Source organism: Misgurnus anguillicaudatus, unplaced genomic scaffold, assembly GCF_027580225.2.
Source record: "Misgurnus anguillicaudatus unplaced genomic scaffold, ASM2758022v2 HiC_scaffold_29, whole genome shotgun sequence".
NCBI lineage: Eukaryota > Metazoa > Chordata > Actinopteri > Cypriniformes > Cobitidae > Misgurnus > Misgurnus anguillicaudatus.
The window spans coordinates 9,972,584-9,994,631 of NW_027395279.1; the positions used below are offsets into that span (position 1 = coordinate 9,972,584).

General features: G+C 35.9%; 3 protein-coding genes across 3 annotated transcripts; 1 reads left to right on the forward strand and 2 right to left on the reverse strand.

Annotated features, from left to right (window-relative positions):
• Nucleotides 1-262: 262 nt before the first annotated feature.
• LOC129436574 (BTB/POZ domain-containing protein 17) lies at nucleotides 263-8,488 on the forward strand. Its single transcript, XM_055194784.2, has 3 exons — nucleotides 263-1,088; nucleotides 4,191-4,476; nucleotides 7,096-8,488. The coding sequence occupies exons 1-3, from the start codon at nucleotides 1,004-1,006 to the stop codon at nucleotides 8,168-8,170; spliced, it is 1,446 nt and encodes a 481-aa protein (XP_055050759.2). The 5' UTR covers nucleotides 263-1,003; the 3' UTR covers nucleotides 8,171-8,488.
• A 6,030-nt stretch (nucleotides 8,489-14,518) lies between these two features.
• On the reverse strand, nucleotides 14,519-16,074 carry LOC141362782 (inward rectifier potassium channel 2-like). Its single transcript, XM_073865016.1, has one exon. It carries the CDS (start codon nucleotides 15,890-15,892, stop codon nucleotides 14,582-14,584), a length of 1,311 nt encoding a protein of 436 aa, XP_073721117.1. The 5' UTR covers nucleotides 15,893-16,074; the 3' UTR covers nucleotides 14,519-14,581.
• A 3,464-nt stretch (nucleotides 16,075-19,538) lies between these two features.
• LOC141362853 (NAD(P)(+)--arginine ADP-ribosyltransferase 2-like) lies at nucleotides 19,539-21,394 on the reverse strand. Its single transcript, XM_073865108.1, has 2 exons — nucleotides 21,262-21,394; nucleotides 19,539-21,177 (listed from the first exon to the last, which is right to left on the reverse strand). The coding sequence occupies exons 1-2, from the start codon at nucleotides 21,316-21,318 to the stop codon at nucleotides 20,419-20,421; spliced, it is 816 nt and encodes a 271-aa protein (XP_073721209.1). The 5' UTR covers nucleotides 21,319-21,394; the 3' UTR covers nucleotides 19,539-20,418.
• Between the last annotated feature and the right edge of the window lie 654 nt (nucleotides 21,395-22,048).

Genomic DNA, 22,048 nt, shown 5'->3' on the forward strand with positions numbered 1-22,048 from the left:
ATGATTTACTAACTCTTAAAGGGATAGTTCACTTTAAAATGAAAATTCTGTCGTCATTTACTCATCCTCATGTTGTTTTAAACCTGTATGATTTTTTTTTCCTGATGAAAACAAAAGAAGATATTTTGAGAAATGATGGTAAACACACAGCAGTAAGTGACCATTGACTTCCATAGTAGGAAAAAATATTTTGGAAGTATTGTGATAAATGATGAAGAAAATAATTTGATAAATGATGGTAAGCACACAGTTGACGGTACCAATTTTATTCCTACTATGGAAGTCTATGGTCACTTACTGCTGTGTGTTTACCATCATTTCTCAAAATATCTTCTTTTGTGTTCATCAGAAAAAAGAAATTCATACAGGTTTAGAACAACATGAGGATGAGTAAATGACGACAGAATTTTCATTTTAAAGTGAACTATCCCTTTAAGGTGTTACAAACCTGTATAAATCGTAACTTAGTTTTGCACGAAGGAAGATATTTGTAATCGAGCAGGAAACAGGAGAACCATTGACTTCAATAGTAGGAAAGAAAAATATTGGTTACAAACATTGCTATCTTCCTTTGTGTTCAGCAAAACAAAGAAATGTATACAGGTTGAAACAAAATGAAACTATCCTTTTAAGTTTAAATATATTTTTCTGAATGCCTTTGTGTGAATTTATTAAATTATGAGCTTCAGACTCCTTTCGATCTCGCATATTAGAGCGAGCCAGCATATTGCAACAACACGCAATGATGTTCATAAAAATACAGTCAGAAAAGAGGCGATGTGTAGGCAGCATCCCACTTCGCTCCAAACCCAAATCAATATCATGTAACATTGAAAGAGAAGAAACTCACCATCAAAGTGGTCGTCATAGCAACGGCCCAGCCGGATTCCACCAATCAATGAGGCAGAGAGATGCTCGGCGTCCTACATAAAGAGTGTGGGACAGGGAAACTGGGCATCACTGTGCAGATTGACTAGAAAAAGACGTCGATACAGGACGAAACATGGTGAACTTCTTTGGAAAGAGCATCATCTATCTGGCGAACCTTTGTGTTGCGGTGCATTTTCTCAATGGGTCAGTGGATGGAGGTAAGATCATAGATATTTGGGTTTTGTTACTGTAATAGTTCCTGGAGTGGTGTGTAGGCATTTTTGTGTTATGCAGTATGCTGCATTCTCACATGTTGATGCTCAAGTGATGCAGCTGTTTCTCCTTTTGTTGGTTTTTTTGGTGATGCGAGATGATTTAGTGTCTCTTCATATATTATAGTCGTTTTTACATAGGAATATTTTTCTTTTGCAGAATCAAAAGATCTCAAATGCAAAAGTTTAACATACACTGACCTAAAAAGCTACTAATAAACAATTTAATTTTGATTTGGCAATCTTTTTTCCAAAATGATGGAGTAGCAATCAAATGACTAAACATGATGTGTCACGTGACTTGAAGAGCGGCAGTGGCTTTCACTACAAGGTCTTTCTTCTACCCCTCATCCAAATTGATTTCGTATTCAGTTCGCTTTTTCTTCCTTTATATAACAGAATGCAGCCTAAACTAAGACTCTTTATATTGAAAGCGCCTCTGGGAGCTGTCACACAATTGCTTTAATATTTATAATTGTATGATGACTTAATTTCTTTAATGAAAGATTTAGTTTATTCACAAAAAGAAATGTCCTAAAAAGAATTAAGAAAATATGAACTATGAGTATTTAAAGGGATAGTTCACCCAAAAATGAAAACTCTTGTCATCATTTACTCACACTCATGTTGTTCTAAACCTGTATGAGATTATTTATTTTGAAGATATTTTATCAGGGTTCCCACACCTTAGTTAACGTCAAATTCAAGGACCTTTCAAGGACTTTCCAGGTCCAATATCCTCAAATTCAAGAATAAATGTTGGGACGCATTTCAAGTGAGAGCAAGGTTACATCGTGTTACCTTTTAAGATACATTGTTACAGTTCACTTTCGAGGGAACTCGCACTGCGTCACTGCGGTGACACTTTGGGGACGCCTCCAGGGGGTGAGTGCGTCTGAATGTGTATCAAATTCAACCAATGGTGAGGCTAAACAACAAAGGCAGGGTGACGCGGGAGCCAGGAAGTATATCGCTACGGCAAGGGAGACACAGCGTCTCGTTCCTTTCTCAGGGAACAACAATTACATACGTAATCAAGATGTTATCATGTGCACTGAAATAATGATTCATTGAATTTAATCAATTTTTTTAAGGTAAGTGGTTGCAATCAATTTATTTAAGCTACATTTAAACAAAAGTTTTATATTTTATTTTACTTTACTAATCTTTTTTGTTTAAATGTAGCTTAAATAAATTGATTGCAACCACTTACCTTAAAAAAATTGATTAAATTCAATGAATCATTTTTTTCAGTGTGTCAAACACAACTATGCAAAAAAGCATTTTGGTATGAATCAACATTGGCATACAGAAGATATAATCATTTAAAACTAACAGTTTAGCACGTGTGCTTAAAAAGTCTAAAATTTGATATTATCCAAAACTACACATGGAATAATATGGATTTTTTTTCAGAAAACGTTTTGCATAAAATAGATTCAAGCACTTTCAATGACCCTTATCTATGTATGTATATTTTCAAAAACTTCCCAGGGCCTTGAATTTCCCCCCCAGATTCACAAACTTTCAAGGACCCATGGGAACCTTGTTTGATAAATTATGGTAAGTGCACAGTTGTTGGTACCTATTAAATTTCATGGTAGGAAAAGCAAATATTACACTGAAAAAAATGATTCATTGAATTTAATCAATTTTTTAAGGTAAGTGGTTGCATTCAATATATTTAAGCTACATTTAAAAAAAAAAAAAAATTATTACGTAAAATAAAATATAAAACTTTTGTTTAAATGTAGCTTAAATAAATTGAATGCAACCACTTACCTTAAAAAATTGATTAAATTCAATGAATCATTTTTTTCAGTGATAGTATTAATAGGTACAATGAGCAGGGGCGTCATGCACCAGTTTGTTTAAGGGGGCACACTTCATAGTCTAATCTTAATTATTAACATCCATTAATAGAATTCATCAAAAACTTTATAGTCTCATGGACTACACAGACCAAAATGTAAAAATAGTTTAGTTAATTTAATGAAAATTAATGAAAAAACTGAGTGGAAAAATACACTTTAACATCAACAACTCGTTTAAAAGTTACATTGAGACGCTCATCGGCCATGTCTGTGATTTGCTTTAATGATCAACACTACAAAAACAGGGAATAAAATGAAACCTTTGATGCATCGTAAATAGATCTCGATGTAATGCTGTAATTGTTTATTTATTTTTACATTTCAATTTAATTGCATTGACTAGCCAACATATTTATATACAATTATTAGAGGAACACATTTTTGGCATCATATTTGACCACATGTGATTCTGTGCCCCGCTCTGGAAGTGAATCTAGATAAAAACATTAAGAAATTGACTTTGAACCATCATTTTGAACACATGTAGGGTCAAGTAAACATTGTGGGATCTTATGCGTTTTGAAAGTGTTGCGAGCATTTGTGATGGTGTTTTTAAATTGATCAGATAACAAAATGCAACACCAGGAGCAATGTGTCTGCGAGCGTGCACAATGATGGCACCAGTTGTGTCTGAATTTGTATGATTCATTAATAATTCATTGCGTTCAGAAAAAAGCATGTGATTAAAACAACAAAGATCTCATAGTGAAGAACTGCTCATATTTCTTCCCTATAAAACAAGATAAAAAAGACAGATGAAAAGATGCTTCATTGATTTTAAGGTTGCATAAATCCATTTGGCTCAGAAATCCAGTTGGGCATGATGACACCTTTAACGTAAGCTATGTGGTTATCAAAATATTTGAAGAAACTCATACAGGTCTAGAACAACATGAGGGGTGGAGTAAATGATGACCAAATTTTCATTTTGCTGTGAACTACCTCTTTAACCTCTTCTAATACTACTGTTTAAGTCTAAATTTGTTTTTATTTGAAAACCATTTCTGCATCACTATTGTGCGCTTGTGATGGACACTCTTAAAAATAAAGGTGCATACAAGGTTCTTACAGCGATGCCATAGGTTCTTTATACAACCATTTAGAAAAGGTTTTTGAATAACATTGTGACAATATTTTTGTAAATTGAGATATATATTGCATTTCTGTCCTTCAGCTGCATTAAAACATGAGGCCACTTTGGAGATCAGTGCTGCAACCATCAACCATTCAATGGCGCTGGTGCAGCGCATGGAGGCCCTGCTGAACCACGGGAATGGCAGCGACGTGACCTTGCATGTTCAAACGGTGAACACGGATGAAGTTAAAGTCATCCAGGTCCACACGCTGGTGTTGAGTCTCCAGAGCGATGTGTTCGATGAGCTGCTTCAGACTCGTAACTCAAGCGTACTGACGCTCAGAGAGACAGCAGAGTGTGCAGCTGTATTTGATAAGTTCATAAGGTGAGCGATTCAAGTTGTCTTCATAGTCATCGATCAACAGATGTTATTATACAAAGTGATTTCCCTGCTGAATTAAACGATACAAATTCTCCATCAGAAATACTATTAAGAACCATCAGCTGTTTACCAGTAAAACCATTACAGATATCCTTTATGTAGCGTATGGCTGCTACACAGTCTCAGAAGGTTTCGTCATATAGTCACGTAAAGTTTTGATTCTTTTTTCATGATATTATCATGAATTTCCACATTTTTTCATGATCGTATAACAAATTTCTGTTTTCGTGTGATTATCACTAGGGATGCACCGATGTATCGGGCCCGATACCAAGCTCATGTACTTGTACTCGTACTCGTAAAAATGCCCCAATACCAAAGACCGATAGCTCACGTGACGTACTTTATGACCAATTTGATTATCTTGTTGTCTGTGATTTCTTAAGCACTTTGCCAGCTTTGTGACAGGCAGGAAAAAATTACATGCATTACGTCTTTGGTTTTGCCCTTTGGAGGTTATTGGACACTGTGAAATTTTGGCTTTTAAATTTTGTGATGATAAGCACATAAGAATGATTTGTTTTTATAATATGAGTTGAAGTTGTTAAAAATAAAGATGGCGATATGTTCATTAGTTTCATTGTGTTGTTCTTAGAAAATTGCCACATGAAAAAAAAACAGGAGGCTACAACAAGCATCGGTATCGGCGAGTACAAGGGAAAAAAATATCGGTACTTGTACTCGATCCTTAAAAAGTGGTATTGGTGCATCTCTATTTATCACGTATTGGTTACTCAACTGCTTTTTTTCTATTTTTAAACCATTGTCTCTTCGGTTTAGGGTTAGATTTGGTGCTAGCACTACACTCTAAAAAAACAAACGGTTCTATATAGCACCAAAACTGTTGCTTTGGATCGTAATCATAGAAGAACCGTTTTTAGTGCCATATAGCACCGTTGAAGCACCAGTGAAGCACCTGTGTAGAACCATATAGGGGCCATATAGCACCACTGTAGCAACACATATGGTTCTACATAGCACTATATGGTTCTACACAGGTGCTTCACTGGTGCTTCACCGGTGCTATATGGCACTAAAAACGGTTCTTCTATGATTACGAGCAAAGAACCACTTTTGGTGCTATATAGCACCGTTTGTTTTTAGAGTGTAGAATGTCCCTTCATAATTGGTTTATACTATTTTTTTCTGATTTATTTTTTATATGTCGCCTGGCGTTAGGGTTGCAGTTGGGTTTGGGTAGGGATGTCATTTTATGTAAATCTAACCCTAAACCAAAGCAACAATGGTAAGAAAATAGGGAAAAACTGTTGAGTAACCAATACGTAATAATCACACGAAAACAGGAATTCGTTGTACGATCACGAAAAAATGTGGAAATTCCTGATAATATCACGAAAAAAGAATCAAAAATTTACATGATTATATAACGAAATTTCATGAGACTGGGCTGTGGTCCATATTCCAAAAAGATTTAATATTGGTTTTCATACATCAGATAACATTTCACCAATAAAACCAAACGTATTATCAGTAGAGACCAGGGTTAGAAAGACCCCATTGTTACTCAAAACCAGCCTAATCACGTTTCAGGGAGGGGGTCATCCAGTAAATTTGTTTGTTTTTGCCAAGTTTTATCCGCTACAATTCTCATTCCCGGGGGTAATTATCGCTTCAACCCACGGACATGAAAAACAGCCCACGTCAAAATGGCCAAAAAGTAAACTTGGCAATCTGTGTAGAGACCCACACTGTAAAAAAATTATGTTAAATCAACATAAGTATGCTCCAACATATGGTGCAGACACAATTCCGGCAACCCGAGTTCGAATCCCGAACGGTCCTTTGAAAATCCCATTACCCTCTCTATACACTCTATACCTTCCTGTTGTCTCCTCAAATACGGTCTGGCAAAAAATGGCCCCAAAAAATAACTTAACAAATTTAATTATACAATTTTAATTGTTTTTATAAGTTATGTCAACTTATCAAAAGTCAAAACTTTAAGGGACACTCAACTTTTTTTTTTTTAAATGCTCATTTCCAGCTCCCCTATACAGTAGTTAACAGCGCAATAATATTATGCAGCTGCCGAAAATAGTTCCCTTAGTAACATTCAATGGCAGGGAACTATTTTCGGGTAATGTGTAATATCACTATGCCTGCTGCAGCCATGTTACAGCAGCAAAGTCCTTGATTATTATGCCAGAATGAGAGTATAGTTCCTAACCATATCGGCCTAGAAAATCGCAACTTTTAATTTTCTGTCGGTCTTAGTACATTATGTTACTCCAGAAGAGTCAAGTTTTAAATAGGAAAAATATTGAAACTCTTTGGTTATTTTTAGCGCAATGCTAATGGTCTAATCAGATTCAATGGATTATGCTAAGCTATGCTAAAAGTGCTAGCACCAGACACGGAGCTCAGCTGAATGGATTCCAAAAAAGTAAAAATCAAATGATCTGGAAAATTGGAATGTCTCTTTAAAATAGTAGGTTAAATTAACTTGCAAAACCAAATTGTTTTAACTTCATGCTGCATATTTTTACAGTGCACAGAGAAACTATAATATTGGTTATCTATAGTTAATGTTTCTCTGTACAGGTATTTATACTGTGGGGACATCACTGTACGTCTGAACCAGGCCATCGCTTTACACAAGCTTGCCAGCAAGTATCACGTTTGGGACCTGCAACAAGGCCTCACCCAATACATGACCCACCATCTGTCAAGTGATTCCCCAACAGGTCACGTGGTTGGTTGGTATCAATATGCAATGCAGATCGGAGATGTTGCTCTGCAAAACAGCTGTCTGCAATATCTGTCCTGGAATCTTTCATCGGTCCTTCACAGCGCTGAGTGGAGTTCTGTCGGTGAGGAACTGTTGCTCAATTTGCTGCAGCGTTCGGACCTGGTTCTGCAGAGCGAACTGGAGCTGTACGAAGCTCTGGAAACCTGGATCAACCAGAACCAGCCTTCAACCACAACAGCTGAAAATGCACTGAAGGCAATACGCTATGCCATGATCTCACCCCAACATTTGTTCCACCTGCAGAAGAAGTCATCGCTGATGGGGAAATATTACGAATCTGTACGGGATCTGCTCTTCCTCGCCTTCCAGTTCCACGCATCCTCACCCGTGCAACTGGCAAAGTACTTCGACGTCAACTGCAGCCTCTTTACGCCACGCAACTACCTGTCACCCGCCTGGGGATCACCGTGGGTGATCAACAACCCTACAAGAGACGACCGTAGTTTTAGTTTTCCCACTCAGCTTGGACCTAGCGGCCACGACGCCAACAAGCGTGTGACGTGGAACGCCCTGTTCTCCCCCCGATGGCTTCCACTTAGCGTGAGATCCTCGTACCCTGAGCACGGCTCCATGCAGCCCACTCGTACAGATGGTGGGCGTCCGCGCATCATCATCACACCTGCCACCTCGAGTCCGGACTTTGCCGGTGTTACCTTTCAAAAAACCGTTATCGTATCCACCCGGAAGCAGGGGAAGGTTGTGGTACGTCACGTCTACAACTTTCACCAGAGCACAGAGGAGGTGGGCGACTTTTTGTTAGATGCTGACCTGCAGCGCAGAACATCCGAGTACCTCATAGACAGCTCGCTTTACTTGCATATTATCGTCAAACCCCTCTACCACAGCCTCATAGTAGCAAAGAAATAAGTATACTTTCAGTACTTACAAATGAAGGTGCCATAATTTTAAGAATGCAAATTGAAATTGGACCCAGCATCAGGTTTAATTGTTAATTTTTTTCTTCAGTTCTTTAATGTCCTTAAATTTGGGTGAATCTTAAATGTTGCATGATCAAATGAAACGAATTCACTATCGTTGAATTTTATATTGCTCTTACACACAGTGAGATTACTTTCAGCTGTCCTATAAAATTGATGCATTTACACACATTATCTTTGTTTTCAATGTATTGGTTTATTTATATGCTGTATGGCAATAATTGTAACATTTAAATAAAATCCCTACTTCAAAGATTACTGAGTGTATTTATCATAAATATATATTTATTATAATATATATTAGTCAAAATGGTCAAAAAAAATTCCTATCTGTCCCCTCTGGGGTGATACCCTTTCAAAAAGTAGACATTTGCACCTCAACATTTCAAATGACCTCACAGGTGTATATTGGTAACAAAAGTGCAAATTAGTACATCAAAGGTACACACTGGTACCAAATTTATACAAACCTTTTTAATAGATACTGCCCCAGTGACAGCTTGGGACCTTTTTTGGACCATTTTTCTGATTTTGTATGCTTTGCAAATAATTCACAAAGCCCTGATGTTTTTACAGGCGATTCAATTTACGTTTATAATTTACGTCATAAAAAATGGGAAATATGTTCCCCAGCTGTCACTGGGGCTGTACCATTTAAAAAAAAATCACCTTTGTCCCTAAAGAGTTCATAATAGTACCTCAGAGGTACAGTATATATTAGTATCTACAAGGCACATTTGGGTACCAAATTCAAATGAGGACCTTCTTAAAGGGTACTACCATGTGCCATTGATTGGTTTTTTGATACATTCAATTCTCTACTCAAGTGCAAATTCAGGCAAATCTGGCTATTATACCCTTACAGAAATTAATTTTATTATGGTAAAAGTGTAGTAACCATGTTTTTTTTGGTGTATTGATCAGCAAAACTATGGTTTTACTACACTAACCATGGTTTAACTGTGTTTTATGAATTCCATGGTTGTCAAAACCATAGTTATTTTGTGGTTACAATGGTTTTACAGTAACCATGTTTTTTTGGTTTTAACTGTACTAAAACCATGGTTCAATTTTGTAGGGTAGGCTCACTGTGGGCAGTGTACATATTGCATACATCAGATATAGTGATTTAATAATGTCTGTTAGAGCTGTGGCCTCCCTACCAGTTTTCAAACATCTGTTAAAAAATAAGATTTCAGTTCTGTTTTTGTTGTCCGCATTGTATAGCACTTTGAGTCAACTAACAGAAAGAAAAAAGAAAGAAAAAAAGAAAGAGAAAGCAATATGGTAGAAGAACCGTATATAGAGGTCATTATTGGAAACATTATGTAACCATTGTTCATTGTTTTTGTCTTCCATTAAAGCCGTAAAAATGTGTGTCATTATTTGTGCCCTGTAGGACATTGAAGAGGGATAATCTGATTTTCACAAACAGATTTCTTTCATCAGGAATGTGATCATAGATTAAATCTATATCTGAACTCATACAGCACCTTTAATCACACCAATGCAACAGCTGCTTCATCTTAACTCGTGTTTTTGGATTATGAAGGCTTTGAACTATTGTTTTAAAAGTGAGGGTGACTTTTCTATCAGACTGTGACCATTGTCATTATTTCTGCACAGATAGCTTTTGTGACAAATGCATGAATTTACTGGTTTGTGATATAACCAAGTAATTTTTCATGAAGATATGCTCCCCATATTCTATACACTGAAAAAAATGATTCATTGAATTTAATAAAATGTTTTAAGGTAAGTGTTGCAATCAATTTATTTAAGCTACATTTAAACAACAAAGATTAGTATCGTTAAATAAAATATAAAACTTTTGTTTAAATGTAGCTTAAATAAATTGATTGCAACCACTTACCTTAAAAAAAATGATTAAATTCAATGAATCATTTTTTTCAGTGTAGAAATTTACAGCGTTAAAACATTATTTGATAAACAATTTTTACCTACACTACATAACTGAAAATGCCTGTTTGTGACCATGGACCACAAAACCAGTCATAAAGGTCAAATTTTTACTTTTTTATTGGCTTAAATATTGAATCAAATAAAATATAAACGTTTAAGTATAAATTAATTAAATTGGATTTATAAATATTATTTACTTACTTTTTTAAAAATTGGTTTACTTAAATGTTTTGAGGTAATTTGTGTCCACAAAATGTTTAAGTACTCTGAACTTATCGGGTTTTACAGCGTAATGATTTTTGGCATAAAAGAAAAATCAATAATTTTGACCCATATTTTTTGCTGCAAATGTACCCACGCTACTTGGGTCCAGGGTAGGGTGGCCATTCGTGCCAGTTCCGCCGGACACGTCCCGAACATGTTTTCGGGTTCGTTCTCCGGAAGACGCGTTGCTTGACGGCATACGTCATCGAGGTTCTCACATTTCAGTTAAAATACATTAGAAAATTAAGATTTATTTCTTAAAATAGACATAAAATCATTGTAGTTTCATTCTTACCTTGAAATGTAACGGTTGCTTTTCTGAAATTAAACCCGAAATATTAAACCTTGATGACGTATGCGGTCGACCAACGCGACTTCCGGAGAACGAACCCGAAAATGTGTTCGGGACGTGTCCGGCGGAACTGCCATGAATGGCCAGCGTAGTCCAGGGTCACATTTGTTGGTGTGAACAATAAAAAACAACAATAACCAATTTTTCTTAACTGACTGCATTTTTAAGGATTAATTTGAACTTGTCTCTGAATAATGTGGAAAAATCCCTTAGGGAGAAATTAGAGATTCAGCAGAGCGAAATTAAATCCTCTCATTGCCTCTAGTCTACCATCGATCTCCTGTTTCACACAAACTGGGGCCAGGGATTCAAATTAGTCAAGCCAGTCAACCGTATGGTTAATCATAATGACAATTAACCAGTTTATCCAAAATTAATGAATGTCTAGTTGACTCCATGTCAACAGGCAAACACACAGTACATGATGTTATTCTGGAATGCTATTAGGATTACATAATTTGCCATGTGATCAAATTTCAATTGTTATAAACTCATGTGGACAGCTTTAAAGATACATTTAGTTTTAACTCTACAAAATATTGGGTTGTTTTTAACCCAGGGCTATTGGACAGAACACATTTCTGGATTAAAATGACCCAAATAATGGCTTGTTTTTACTCAACTGCTGGGTTATTGTTAATCAACCTTGTTGAAACAACCCATTATTTGGGTCATTTTTAACCCAGATATCTGTCCAATAGTTACCCAGCACTGGGTTTAAAACAACCCAACCTTTTTTTGTGTATTTAAATGCATATTGATTTCTTACACTGCATGTAATATTTTTAAAAAGATTAGTGACTGATTATTTCCATAAAGTGTTATTTTATTGGAAATGAAAACAAACAAAACAGTTAATATAAAAACAAATCCTATCATTACATGTTTAACCTTTAATAGAGGTCTTGAACAGGCTGCTTTTGCACAAATATTACAGAATACTGTGTTGGGATATCAAAAAAATAAAGATAATTTACAGTAACTTACAGACTTCTATTAAAGAAACCAAGAAAATAATTGTGCTCCACTGTTTATAGTTTTAAAAACCGGCCACCATTAAAGTCTTTCTTGCCTGCATTGTAACACATATGATACAATTAAACAATATACCTTTACTATCAAATATATAAATATTTTCCATTCTTTTGTATTTTCTTATATATTTTTTAATAGCAGCAGATTAAGCTCATAAAATACACACACTGTCTGTTTTGCCATTCTTAAAGGGTTAATTCACCCCCCCCAAAATCATAATTTACTCACCTTGTGTCATTCAAACCCTCTCTGTACCTACAATCCACTCCCATTATAAAAGGTAAACAACGCTTTACTAATAAAAATAATAAAACAGAAGAAAGTTAGAGGGTTTGAACAACATAATGACGAGACAATATTGACAAGCTTTTTGGGGTAAACTAACCCTTCAACATATTCAAAGATTAGTTATGATGTATAGCTTACCATCTTTGACTTGTTTATGAATGTCAGATTTGATTCTAACCCTGAGATGATTATAATTTCTGGGGCTTGTATAAAAAGTGCATTACATGAAAAGAGGAGCATTCTGTTTTCCTACAAAACAACATGAAGTTGCCTAGATTAGCTAGCAGAGATGTGGGTCTAATCTTCAATACTGATATCATAACACACAATAACCAAGTTAGTTATATGTATATGTTTAAATATACTGTAAGTGGCCTGAATATCCACACTTTATAACACAAATTTCATTGCATAATGTAACAAAACGCAAACAAACAGCTAGAGATTTAATTAAACTTTTTAGATTCATTTTTGCAGTTCCTCTAACTCGTAGTAACTAGTCTCACAATGATTTTCAGTAAATCTACACTATGAAGTACACTATGAAGTGCCCTAAAAGTGTCACAGCTGTTAGGAGACCAGCTAAATAAACAGATTTAGAACTAAGTTTCTTTAAACAGTATGTGAACATATAGTTTTTCACATTATAAATTAAATAATGCCATTATTGAAAAACGTATTCGCTTTAATCAACAACCACAAAAAAATGCTGGGTTATTTTTTAAGCCAATGATAAATCAAAACGGGACAAACTCAAACCGCTGGGTTAGATTGACCAGGAAATGTTTATATTTTACCCAATGATGGGTTGAAACAACCCACCATAGGTTAACCCAACGTGTTAGGTCCGGCCCATTTTTGACCCAACATGGTGTATGGAAATATGGAGGTTATGTTAACATTTATATTACTTACAGTAAGTACTTACAGCGTTTTAGGTAACACTTTCTAATAAGGTTGTATTTGGTAACATTAGTTAATGCATTAGCTTACATACATTAAGCTAACAATGAACAATACTTCTACAGCATTTATTAATCTTAGTTCATCTAAATTTCAGCATTTTCTAATTTATTTTCAAAATGTAAAGTTGTAAATTAGTTAATGCGACATGAACAATTGTACTGACATAACACAATTTAATAAAAGTTGAAAACTCTGTTGTTCATTATTAATTAATCTTAGCTATTTTATTTACTAATGTTAACAAATACATCCTTATTGTATTTTAAATACTTTAATTTAATTTAATTTAATAGCATAGTTGATATAAGATGACAAGAAAACATTTGCTGTTCAATCTCATTGTCATTACAGCCTCCAAAAACCAAACTTAAAGGGGACATTTCACAAGACTTTTTTAAGATGTAAAATAAATCTTTGGTGTCCCCAGAGTATGTATGTAAAGTTTTAGCTCAAAATATCATATAGATAATTTATTATAGCATGTGAAAATTGCCACTTTGTAGGTGTGAGCAAAAATGTGCCAGTTTTGGGTGTGTCCTTTTAAATGCAAATGAGTTGATCTCTGCACTAAATGGCAGTGCCGTGGTTGGATAGTGCAGATTTAGGGGCGGTATTATCCTTTTCTGACATCATCAGGGGAGCAAAATTTTAATGACCTAATTTTTTCACATCCTTTACCAAAACTAAGTTACTGGATTGCTCTTTTCACATTGTCTAGGTTGAAGGCTCTCTAAGCGAATAATGTGCGACGTCACTTCCTGTTGATGTTTGAACTGTTTTCAAACAAACGGAGCTTAGCTAACGCCTCCCCCTCCCTCTCCCGTCCGTGCTTTCATGAACGCGCCCAACCCCCACCCCCAAATCCTTCTTGTCGTTTATTGGCTGGAACACTTTGTTATGTTTTGTTGTGCTAGGTTTGGCCACTATGTTGATATTGCCATTTGTCGAGCCTGAACGCTGTCTACAGAGATTGCGTTTTTTTACAGTTTGATCAGCGGACAGGCAGCAAGCAGATAGTGAGGAGATGTTTGCTGTATGTAACAAAAAATGTTTTATGGTCTAAAACGCGTCAATTCGCTTAGAGCGCCTTTGATAGAAGCACTGGGGACCCAATTATAGCACTTAAACATGGAAAAGTCAAATTTTTATGATAGGTCCCCTTTAACTAAACTGAATTGCTCACTTTATAGGGGCCATTTTAGTAAGAATGCTGTCTTAGAATATACCTTCCAAAGTATGCAGTAGAAAGCAACTTAGGAGTTGTAACAGAGCTGTATATAAAATGTGTGTTACTTCTTTTGTATAGTGTCCGAGAAGTTTTTTGCAACCCAACCTTCACCTGCAGCTACAGTATCGTTAGGGTTCTCCTGAAAACCAACGACAATGTTTTAGTCTATAGCCTTGCCCCAGCATTTTCAATTGCGTGCATGCTGTAGACCAAACTCTTCATCATCATCATCATCATTATTATATATATAAATCATCCTTTCATTCAAATATGAAATCAGCCTGTCACATTTCAGGTTGTTGTCTAAAAGGTGTGAGCTGTAAAGGTAATGTATCCTGACTAGAAACTGTGGCCACATCAACATTGGATCCCTTCATGGCCACACTGTCCCTTGTAACGCTACTCTGTTTCTCGTCTTCATCGTCATCCTCCGTATCCTCTTTATCCATGAAGGCTACTTCATTCTCATAACAGAAAGAGTTTGAACTGGACCTCATGAGCTTCTTTTCGGCCAAGTCTCTAGCGCTGCATTGTGGAGTGCTGGGAACCTCGTAGGTGTTCTCAAACCTCGAGTAGTCCACCTTGTAAAGGTTTTTCTCTTCAAAAAGGACCGTCTCGAACCGATGGCCCCACAGGATTTCGCTCGTCACGTACGAGCTGCGACACTGAGTGGTCATGGCGGTGGCCTCCACCATCCCCTCCAAAATCACAACTATTTCCAACTCAGAATTTTCCAGTTCCTGTTTGCTCATATCATAAAATGGACTGTCCTCGTCGATCTCATGGACAATGGTAATAGGGGACACTAAAAATATCCGGTCAATACCAGTGTCAAACCCAACATCAATGTCTATTTGATCCAGTGGGATAAACTCTCCCTCAGCAGTGGTGCGAGATTTGAGAAGCTGGGCTCGGACGTGAGCCTCCACCAGGTGACTCTTTCGTAGGTTCCCAACTCTCCACATCAGGCACAGCTTGCCGTCTCTCATGGCTATCGTGGCGTAATAGCTAAACACGAGGGTTTCATTTCTTTTTTTGGGCTTGGCCATCTTGGCCATGACTGCACCAATGATAAAAGCATCAATGATGCATCCAAAAATGCTCTGGAAGACCACCACAAAGACAGCAAAGGGACACTCCTCCGTCACGTAGCGATAACCGTAGCCAATAGTCGTTTGCGTCTCCACAGAAAACAGGAATGCGGACGTAAAACTGTCTACGTTTGAAATGCATATCTGCTCTTGATTTTCCAAATCGCCCGACCAAAGTGCGACTAGCCAAAATATGACTCCGAAAAGAAGCCAGGACAGCACGAAAGAGAGGCAGAAGATGACCATCATCCAACGCCAGCGAATGTCAACACACGTCGTAAAGATGTCAGCTAGGTAACGCTGACCTTTCTCGCTCATGTTGATGAACTGTACGTTGCAGCGGCCGTCTTTGTTTACAAAGCGGCTTTGCGTTTGATTCTGCGTGGGCACTTTCCCACCTGCGTTTCCATTGCCGAAGCCATTTTGCATGGCGATGGGCGACAACTTCATACCGCCTTCTTCTGATGAAACTATGCTGTAGCGGTGCGCTCTCACGCTTCCCATAACTTCGGCATGAGCTGGCTGAACCTCGTCTGCTTCGGAAAACAGTCTGAGTTTTTGGAGGACGCGTTGGAGAAACACTTTTGAACTGTTGCGTGGAACAACAAGCAAAAAATACGTTTCCAGAGTAAGGGCAAGCAAGTGAAGGCTAATCTGATCTTATCATCTTTCACCAAATCATCGGATCTTATCTTCAAAACAGGGCTGTGGGAATCACAAATGGACAAAAATAAATATATTACAGAGCAAGCATCTCAAATCACTTAATCTATATTGGCATGCAAATCTGTTCATTTATATTTTTGACTTTTGAGGGTTTAAAAGGTTTAACTATCAAGAAATTTCTGTGTGGGTGGAGCCATTTTCTTTTGAATGACATGAATATCACGAGTGATGTAACACTTGACATAGCTTGACATCAGAAAGTGTTTTTTTCAAAGCACTGCACATTACAATAAACAGATTATTTATATACATTCAGCCTTAAAATATAAGACAAGACTTATTTTGTTTGCTTAATAAAATAAAAACTATATATAGGAAAATGGAAATATGTTTCACATGTAGATACCGTTTGGATTTCCTCTTTTGATCTGAAAAGATCAATACAATGTTGTCTGCTATTCTATTACTGCCAGCTAAATCAGTATGGACTTTTAGATGCAATGGGACTCTTTAATTGTAAATATTGAAAACAATGCCACAAAATTTAAGAGAATTTGGGCAAAAGGTTTTAAATTTAGAAATTACATAAAAGCAAGAGCACACTGAGCATAGCTTATGTATTTCTATATTATATTATTCAAAAGTATAGATAGATAGACAGATAGATAGATAGATAGATAGATAGATAGATAGATAGATAGATAGATAGATAGATAGATAGATAGATGGCCAAAAAAGCTGCACCTTAACAATCAGCGTTCTGCAAATAGCTCGTCTGTAGTGATCCCAATAACATTTACATTTAGTTATCCAGTAAACAAAGATTAAAAACACCTAAAGAGTACTTACCTTTAAGAGTTCAGTCCCTAACCTGGTTTATATTAGCACATTTCGAGAGATTAAAGTTGTTCTCTAGGGAAGGACAGCCGTGTGTTGGCCAAAGCTCAAACAGATCGATAAATACTTCACAAAATCCTCTGAATCTCCGCCCCGTGATGCTGTAATGTCAGCTGTGATGGTGTTGTGTTGACAGCATCCCTCAGCCCAACCTGCCCTCATGATAACACAATGCATTGAGAAATACAATCTCTTAAAAAAAAACTTAAATGTTTTATGTCTGACTGTATGGTTCCATAAACAACCTTGAACATCCAAAGGTCATTTTTTCAAAATTGAGATTTATACATTATCTGAAAGCTAAATAAATAAGCTTTCTATTGATGTATGGTTTGTTAGTATATAAAAAATCTAAATATTGAGAAAATTGTATTTTAAGCAACTACATCCATTCACAAAAAATAAAGTTTTGATATATTTACTGTAGGTACAAAATATGATCTTTATGTAATATCCTAATGATTTTTGGAATGAAAGAAAAATCTATATTTTGACCCATACAATACATATACTGTACCCGTGTTACTTATGACTGTTTTTGTGGTCCAGGGTCACGAATGTTTAAAAAAAATGGTTTTACAGACAATGAAATGACAAAAGCACCGATTAGTTCGGAAACTAATTTACCAAAACAATTTCTAGGGTGATTTCCAAAGGACCAAAGTACCATTTTCCAGTTGCATCTGCAATGTACCATTCATACTGATGGCTGTTCTGAAATCAGTGCAAATGGCAGCAGCATTCATGCAGTGATGGGCGATACAAAAAACATCCAGACAGCAATCTGGCCCAAACAATAAGCATTTAATTTATTCCTATAATACACATGTGCAAGTACCATCATACTGCCGCCACATCCTCATGTAAATGGTCAAGATAGAAAGAGGATACACGCAGACAGGACTGAATTAGTGGCTGAAATGTGCACATCAGTCATGAGATCAGCTTCCTGTACAATCAATAGACATTTGATTTAAATTTATAATTGATGTATTGTTATTTTACTTCTGCAGTAACAACATCTCCAAGTTTTTTGCTTTGTTTAATACATACTCCATTTCAAATATTGACTTCAAACGAACTAAAGGTGATTTATTTTGATTGATTTTTCATTGCAGTAACCGGAGATATCAGTGGTATGAAGACACAACTGGGACTTTAGTGTTTGAGGAAAACATCTTGAGCATCAGGTCACCATCAGATCAGGATAAGTTCTGGTGTAGAGGAGAGAGAGATGGACGACTCTCATCCTCACAGTACAGTGATCATGTGACTCTCTCTGTTAAAGGTCAGTAATTACTGTAATAAAGACTCAAAGAGAAGTTTCTTCAGGATCTGAATGTATTTTATTATCTTGCAGGATCAAAACCTAAACTCAGATCAGATACTGAAGGATCTGTACTGACAGGAAGCAAACAGTGACTCTGAAGTGTCACATTGATCAGTCGACTGGATGGAAGTTTTACTGGTACAAACACACACAAAACACTGAGAAGACGACAACAGAAAAACTCTTACACAATCAACAGTGTTAACAGATAAGAGCAAAGATGTTTTTGACTTTGGAGAAGTTTATGGAGACAGAAAGTTTTATTTCATTTTAGGTACAATGCTCTGCTGCAGAATAAACCAACATTACATGAAATTAAATCTTAGAAAAATAAAATGCAACACAATATTATACTGTAGCAGTAATATTAATGCAAAACGTCAAATATAATACTAAAACCGAGACACAAACACCTTTCTGCTGAATACATACTGTTATTTAACCTGTTTAAATGTTTATTTATAAATATCTGTGGTGCACAATTAATCCATTTGATCTGTTTTTATGGTTTTATTTGTTATAATACCATACAAATTAACCATGGTTTAACTAAAATTTTCTATATAAATGTTATACAACCATTTATAATTTTATAAGAATAGTTGAAGAGTTTCGTTGCAAAACGAGATAAATCAATTTTTTTAACATTTTTGTCAAAACATGTTTATTATTATCTTATCATGTTATGAAGGTTTAAATCAAAACAAACCAACTGCAGTTGAATTGAAATTAATTGGAATGCACAACCAAAAAACGAGATTTCTGAACAATTAACAAAACGGTGGTTATTTCGTTTTGCAACGAAACTCTTCAGTTATACAAATCAACCTACCAAAATCCATGGTCATTAAACTTGATAGGCTAATAAAATCATGGTTAGTTTTCCTAAGGGCAAGAAAATGATGGCCATATTGGTTATAATAAATAAATTATTATAAATTATAATAAAATACATTTCAGTTTTCAAAGCAGGATGGCAAAGTTGTGTATGAAACAAATCAAAAAATATGCAACAAATGTATTAAGCTGCATTTAATTCAGCATATAATCTAAAAAAAACAAACATTTTATTACAGTCCTTAAAGGGACTTTTGTTTCGAAAATATGCTCATTTTCCAGCTCTCCTAGAGTTAAACATTTGATTTTTACAGTTTTGGAATCCATTTAGCTGATCTCCGGGTCTGGCGCTAGCACTTTTAGCATAATCCATTGAATCTGATTAGACCATTATCAATGCGCAAAAAAACCCCAAAGAGTTTCAATATTGTTCCCATTTTTCCTATTTGCCCCAAAATAGTCTCCTGCTATTGAAAGTTACCAAGGAGACTATTTTCAGGTGCTGCGTAACATCATTGCGCCTCCTGCAGCCATGTTACGGCAGCAAAGTCCTTGATTATTACGCCAGAATGAGGGTAGAGTTTCTAGCCATATCTGGCTAGAAAATCACAACTTTTAATTTTCTGTCAGTCTAAGTACACGATGTGACTACAGAAGAGTCAAGTTTTAAAATCGAAACTCTTTGGTTACTTTTTTTAGCATGATGCTAATGGTCTAATCAGATTCAATGAATTGTGCTAAGCTATGCTAAAAGTGGTAGCGCCAGACCCAAGCCGTTTCTCAATACCAAGTACGCCAAACTCGGACTTGTGTCCTTCGTAGTTCGAATTTGCAAGTTCAGACTCGGAAGAACGAACTTCTGACGCGAAATGCATTCTGGGAAACTTCGCTGTCATAAGTCCACACAAGTCTCCTCTGATGCATCCTCGATAAAATGGGCGGATCAAGAACACATCCGGGGATTTTATGTGAACTTGGGCTTGATGCGAACTTTGAATTGGAACAGTACTTGGGCCGCGACTGATGACGTTTCACAAGTCCACAAGAACGCAAGTACAGACAAGAACGCATATTGAGAAACGGCTCCAGAGATCGGCTGAATGGATTCCAAAACGGTAAAAATCAAATGTTTAACTCTTGGGGAGTTGGAAAATGAGCATATTTTCAAAAAAGTACAGTGTTCCTTTAAAAACATCAGGATTGGTTTATAAAATGTTATTAAAATCACAGCAACACTTAATATAAAAAATAAATGAATGAAAGAAATTAATTGAATGAATGAAATGTATGTAAGAGCCAATCAGGCATAGAAACTGGCATTGTGATATATCTTTGGCTTAATTGAGACCACGGCACAGTTTAAGTCACTTCTAAATCCAGAGCTCTTCAACATGAACACAGTTTTACACCAGGCACTTTTCTTCTGCTCTTTCTTCATGATAGCAGTGACTTCAAACGTCTCATATGGAGGAATCAGCACCTCTTTTTCATGAGGATACTGGGAGTATTTTGACACATCAGCACCATAACAAGTTTTGATTTCAAAACAAGATTCTGTTCCAAATCCCATTGCAATTTTACGATCAAGAGAGGAAAATGCAAATGAACCAAAACGAATGTGTTTGTTCAGAACATTCTCATCAAATGTAAGTCTGGTACCACGATAAGTTGTTATGCATTTATTTTGTGTTTTCTTAAGAATCTGTATCGCTTCTGTCAAGAAAAAGTGAAGTGAATACCACGTGTAAGTCTTGTCTCTGTATTTTTGTCTACCAGTCCTAACATCCTGATTCAACTTTCTGTGTAGCTCAGAAATACTGTACGTATAAATCGCAACTAAATGGTGCATTTTCAATTTATCAGGTCCAGGGATTTGTCCTGTACTATACAACCAAGCTTCCCCAAAGTAAGATATTTTATAATCACAGATTTCTTTGATTAGATATTTTGTTCTCACTAGGTTTTCCATCTTGTATGTACAGCCATCATATCGGTCATCAACTGAGTCCGGTGCCATATCTAATGGATATTTCTCTCCTTCAACAGGCACTCTGTTATCCTACAGCAATGAGAAATAATAATTTCCGATCATCAATAATCATGATTGTACAGTAATATAAAGACTCATATCTTACAATCTTACCCATCCTAGGACAACTTTACTGGTCAAAATGAGAATTAGAGCTGCGTTGATCAACATCCTGATTTGCAAAAGAATGGAGATCAGGTATGAATACTATACAGTCAAGAAGCTGCAGGACAAAAATACAACATTGTGTTAGAAAGACATCCAAAATCTTTGCACGATACAAAACTGCAGACCACAGCTTCTTATAGTTTCCAGTTCAGGAATAAGAAAGCATTTAACATTTTGCCTTAAAAGCCATTTAAAACATTTAAAAGCAAGCATATTAATGCAAGCATTGACTCTAAATATCAAATCATATCTGCTAACAATCAATTCACCAACATGAACATTTACAGGTCCAAACCTTTCAGATGTTGAGACCTTCAGGTGATTTTTCTTCCAGTAACAAGTTTCAGAGTACTTAAATAAATAATGTTGAGATCTTATGTGCATGAAAAAAGTGTGGCAGTGAGAAAGAAACTACAAGGGTTTTATGCCAATAGAAAGTAGTAGGAGGGGCAAAGGTTTCTAAGCTATTGAATGTGAACATCTGCAGATAACAACATCTATATTTAAATTCCATATCACACCATTTTTTGTCTGTTTGTGTCGGGGCGTTTTCATTGCGCCGATGGAGAAATAAACAACTAATAATGTAGAAATGGGAATAAGTAAAAATAAGTTCTCATAAACCAGAACTAATAATCATTCATGATTTGCAAAGCACAAATGGTATAAAGCATTAAAGAGAAAAGTAAAATCATTAGGTTTTACTTTTCATTTGGGTTAACTCATTTGCCCT

What these genes read in the sequence shown, in the direction of transcription:
- LOC141362782 (XM_073865016.1), bottom strand. Translation starts at nt 15,892, where the DNA reads ATGGGAAGCGTGAGAGCGCACCGCTACAGCATAGTTTCATCAGAAGAA.
- LOC141362853 (XM_073865108.1), bottom strand. Translation starts at nt 21,318, where the DNA reads ATGTTGATCAACGCAGCTCTAATTCTCATTTTGACCAGTAAAGTTGTC. An exon ending in GTAAAGTTGTCCTAGGATGG is followed by an intron (nt 21,178 to 21,261) that starts GTAAGATTGTAA and finishes TCATTGCTGTAG; the next exon opens with GATAACAGAGTGCCTGTTGA.
- LOC129436574 (XM_055194784.2), top strand. Translation starts at nt 1,004, where the DNA reads ATGGTGAACTTCTTTGGAAAGAGCATCATCTATCTGGCGAACCTTTGT. An exon ending in CAATGGGTCAGTGGATGGAG is followed by an intron (nt 1,089 to 4,190) that starts GTAAGATCATAG and finishes TCTGTCCTTCAG; the next exon opens with CTGCATTAAAACATGAGGCC. An exon ending in GTATTTGATAAGTTCATAAG is followed by an intron (nt 4,477 to 7,095) that starts GTGAGCGATTCA and finishes TTCTCTGTACAG; the next exon opens with GTATTTATACTGTGGGGACA.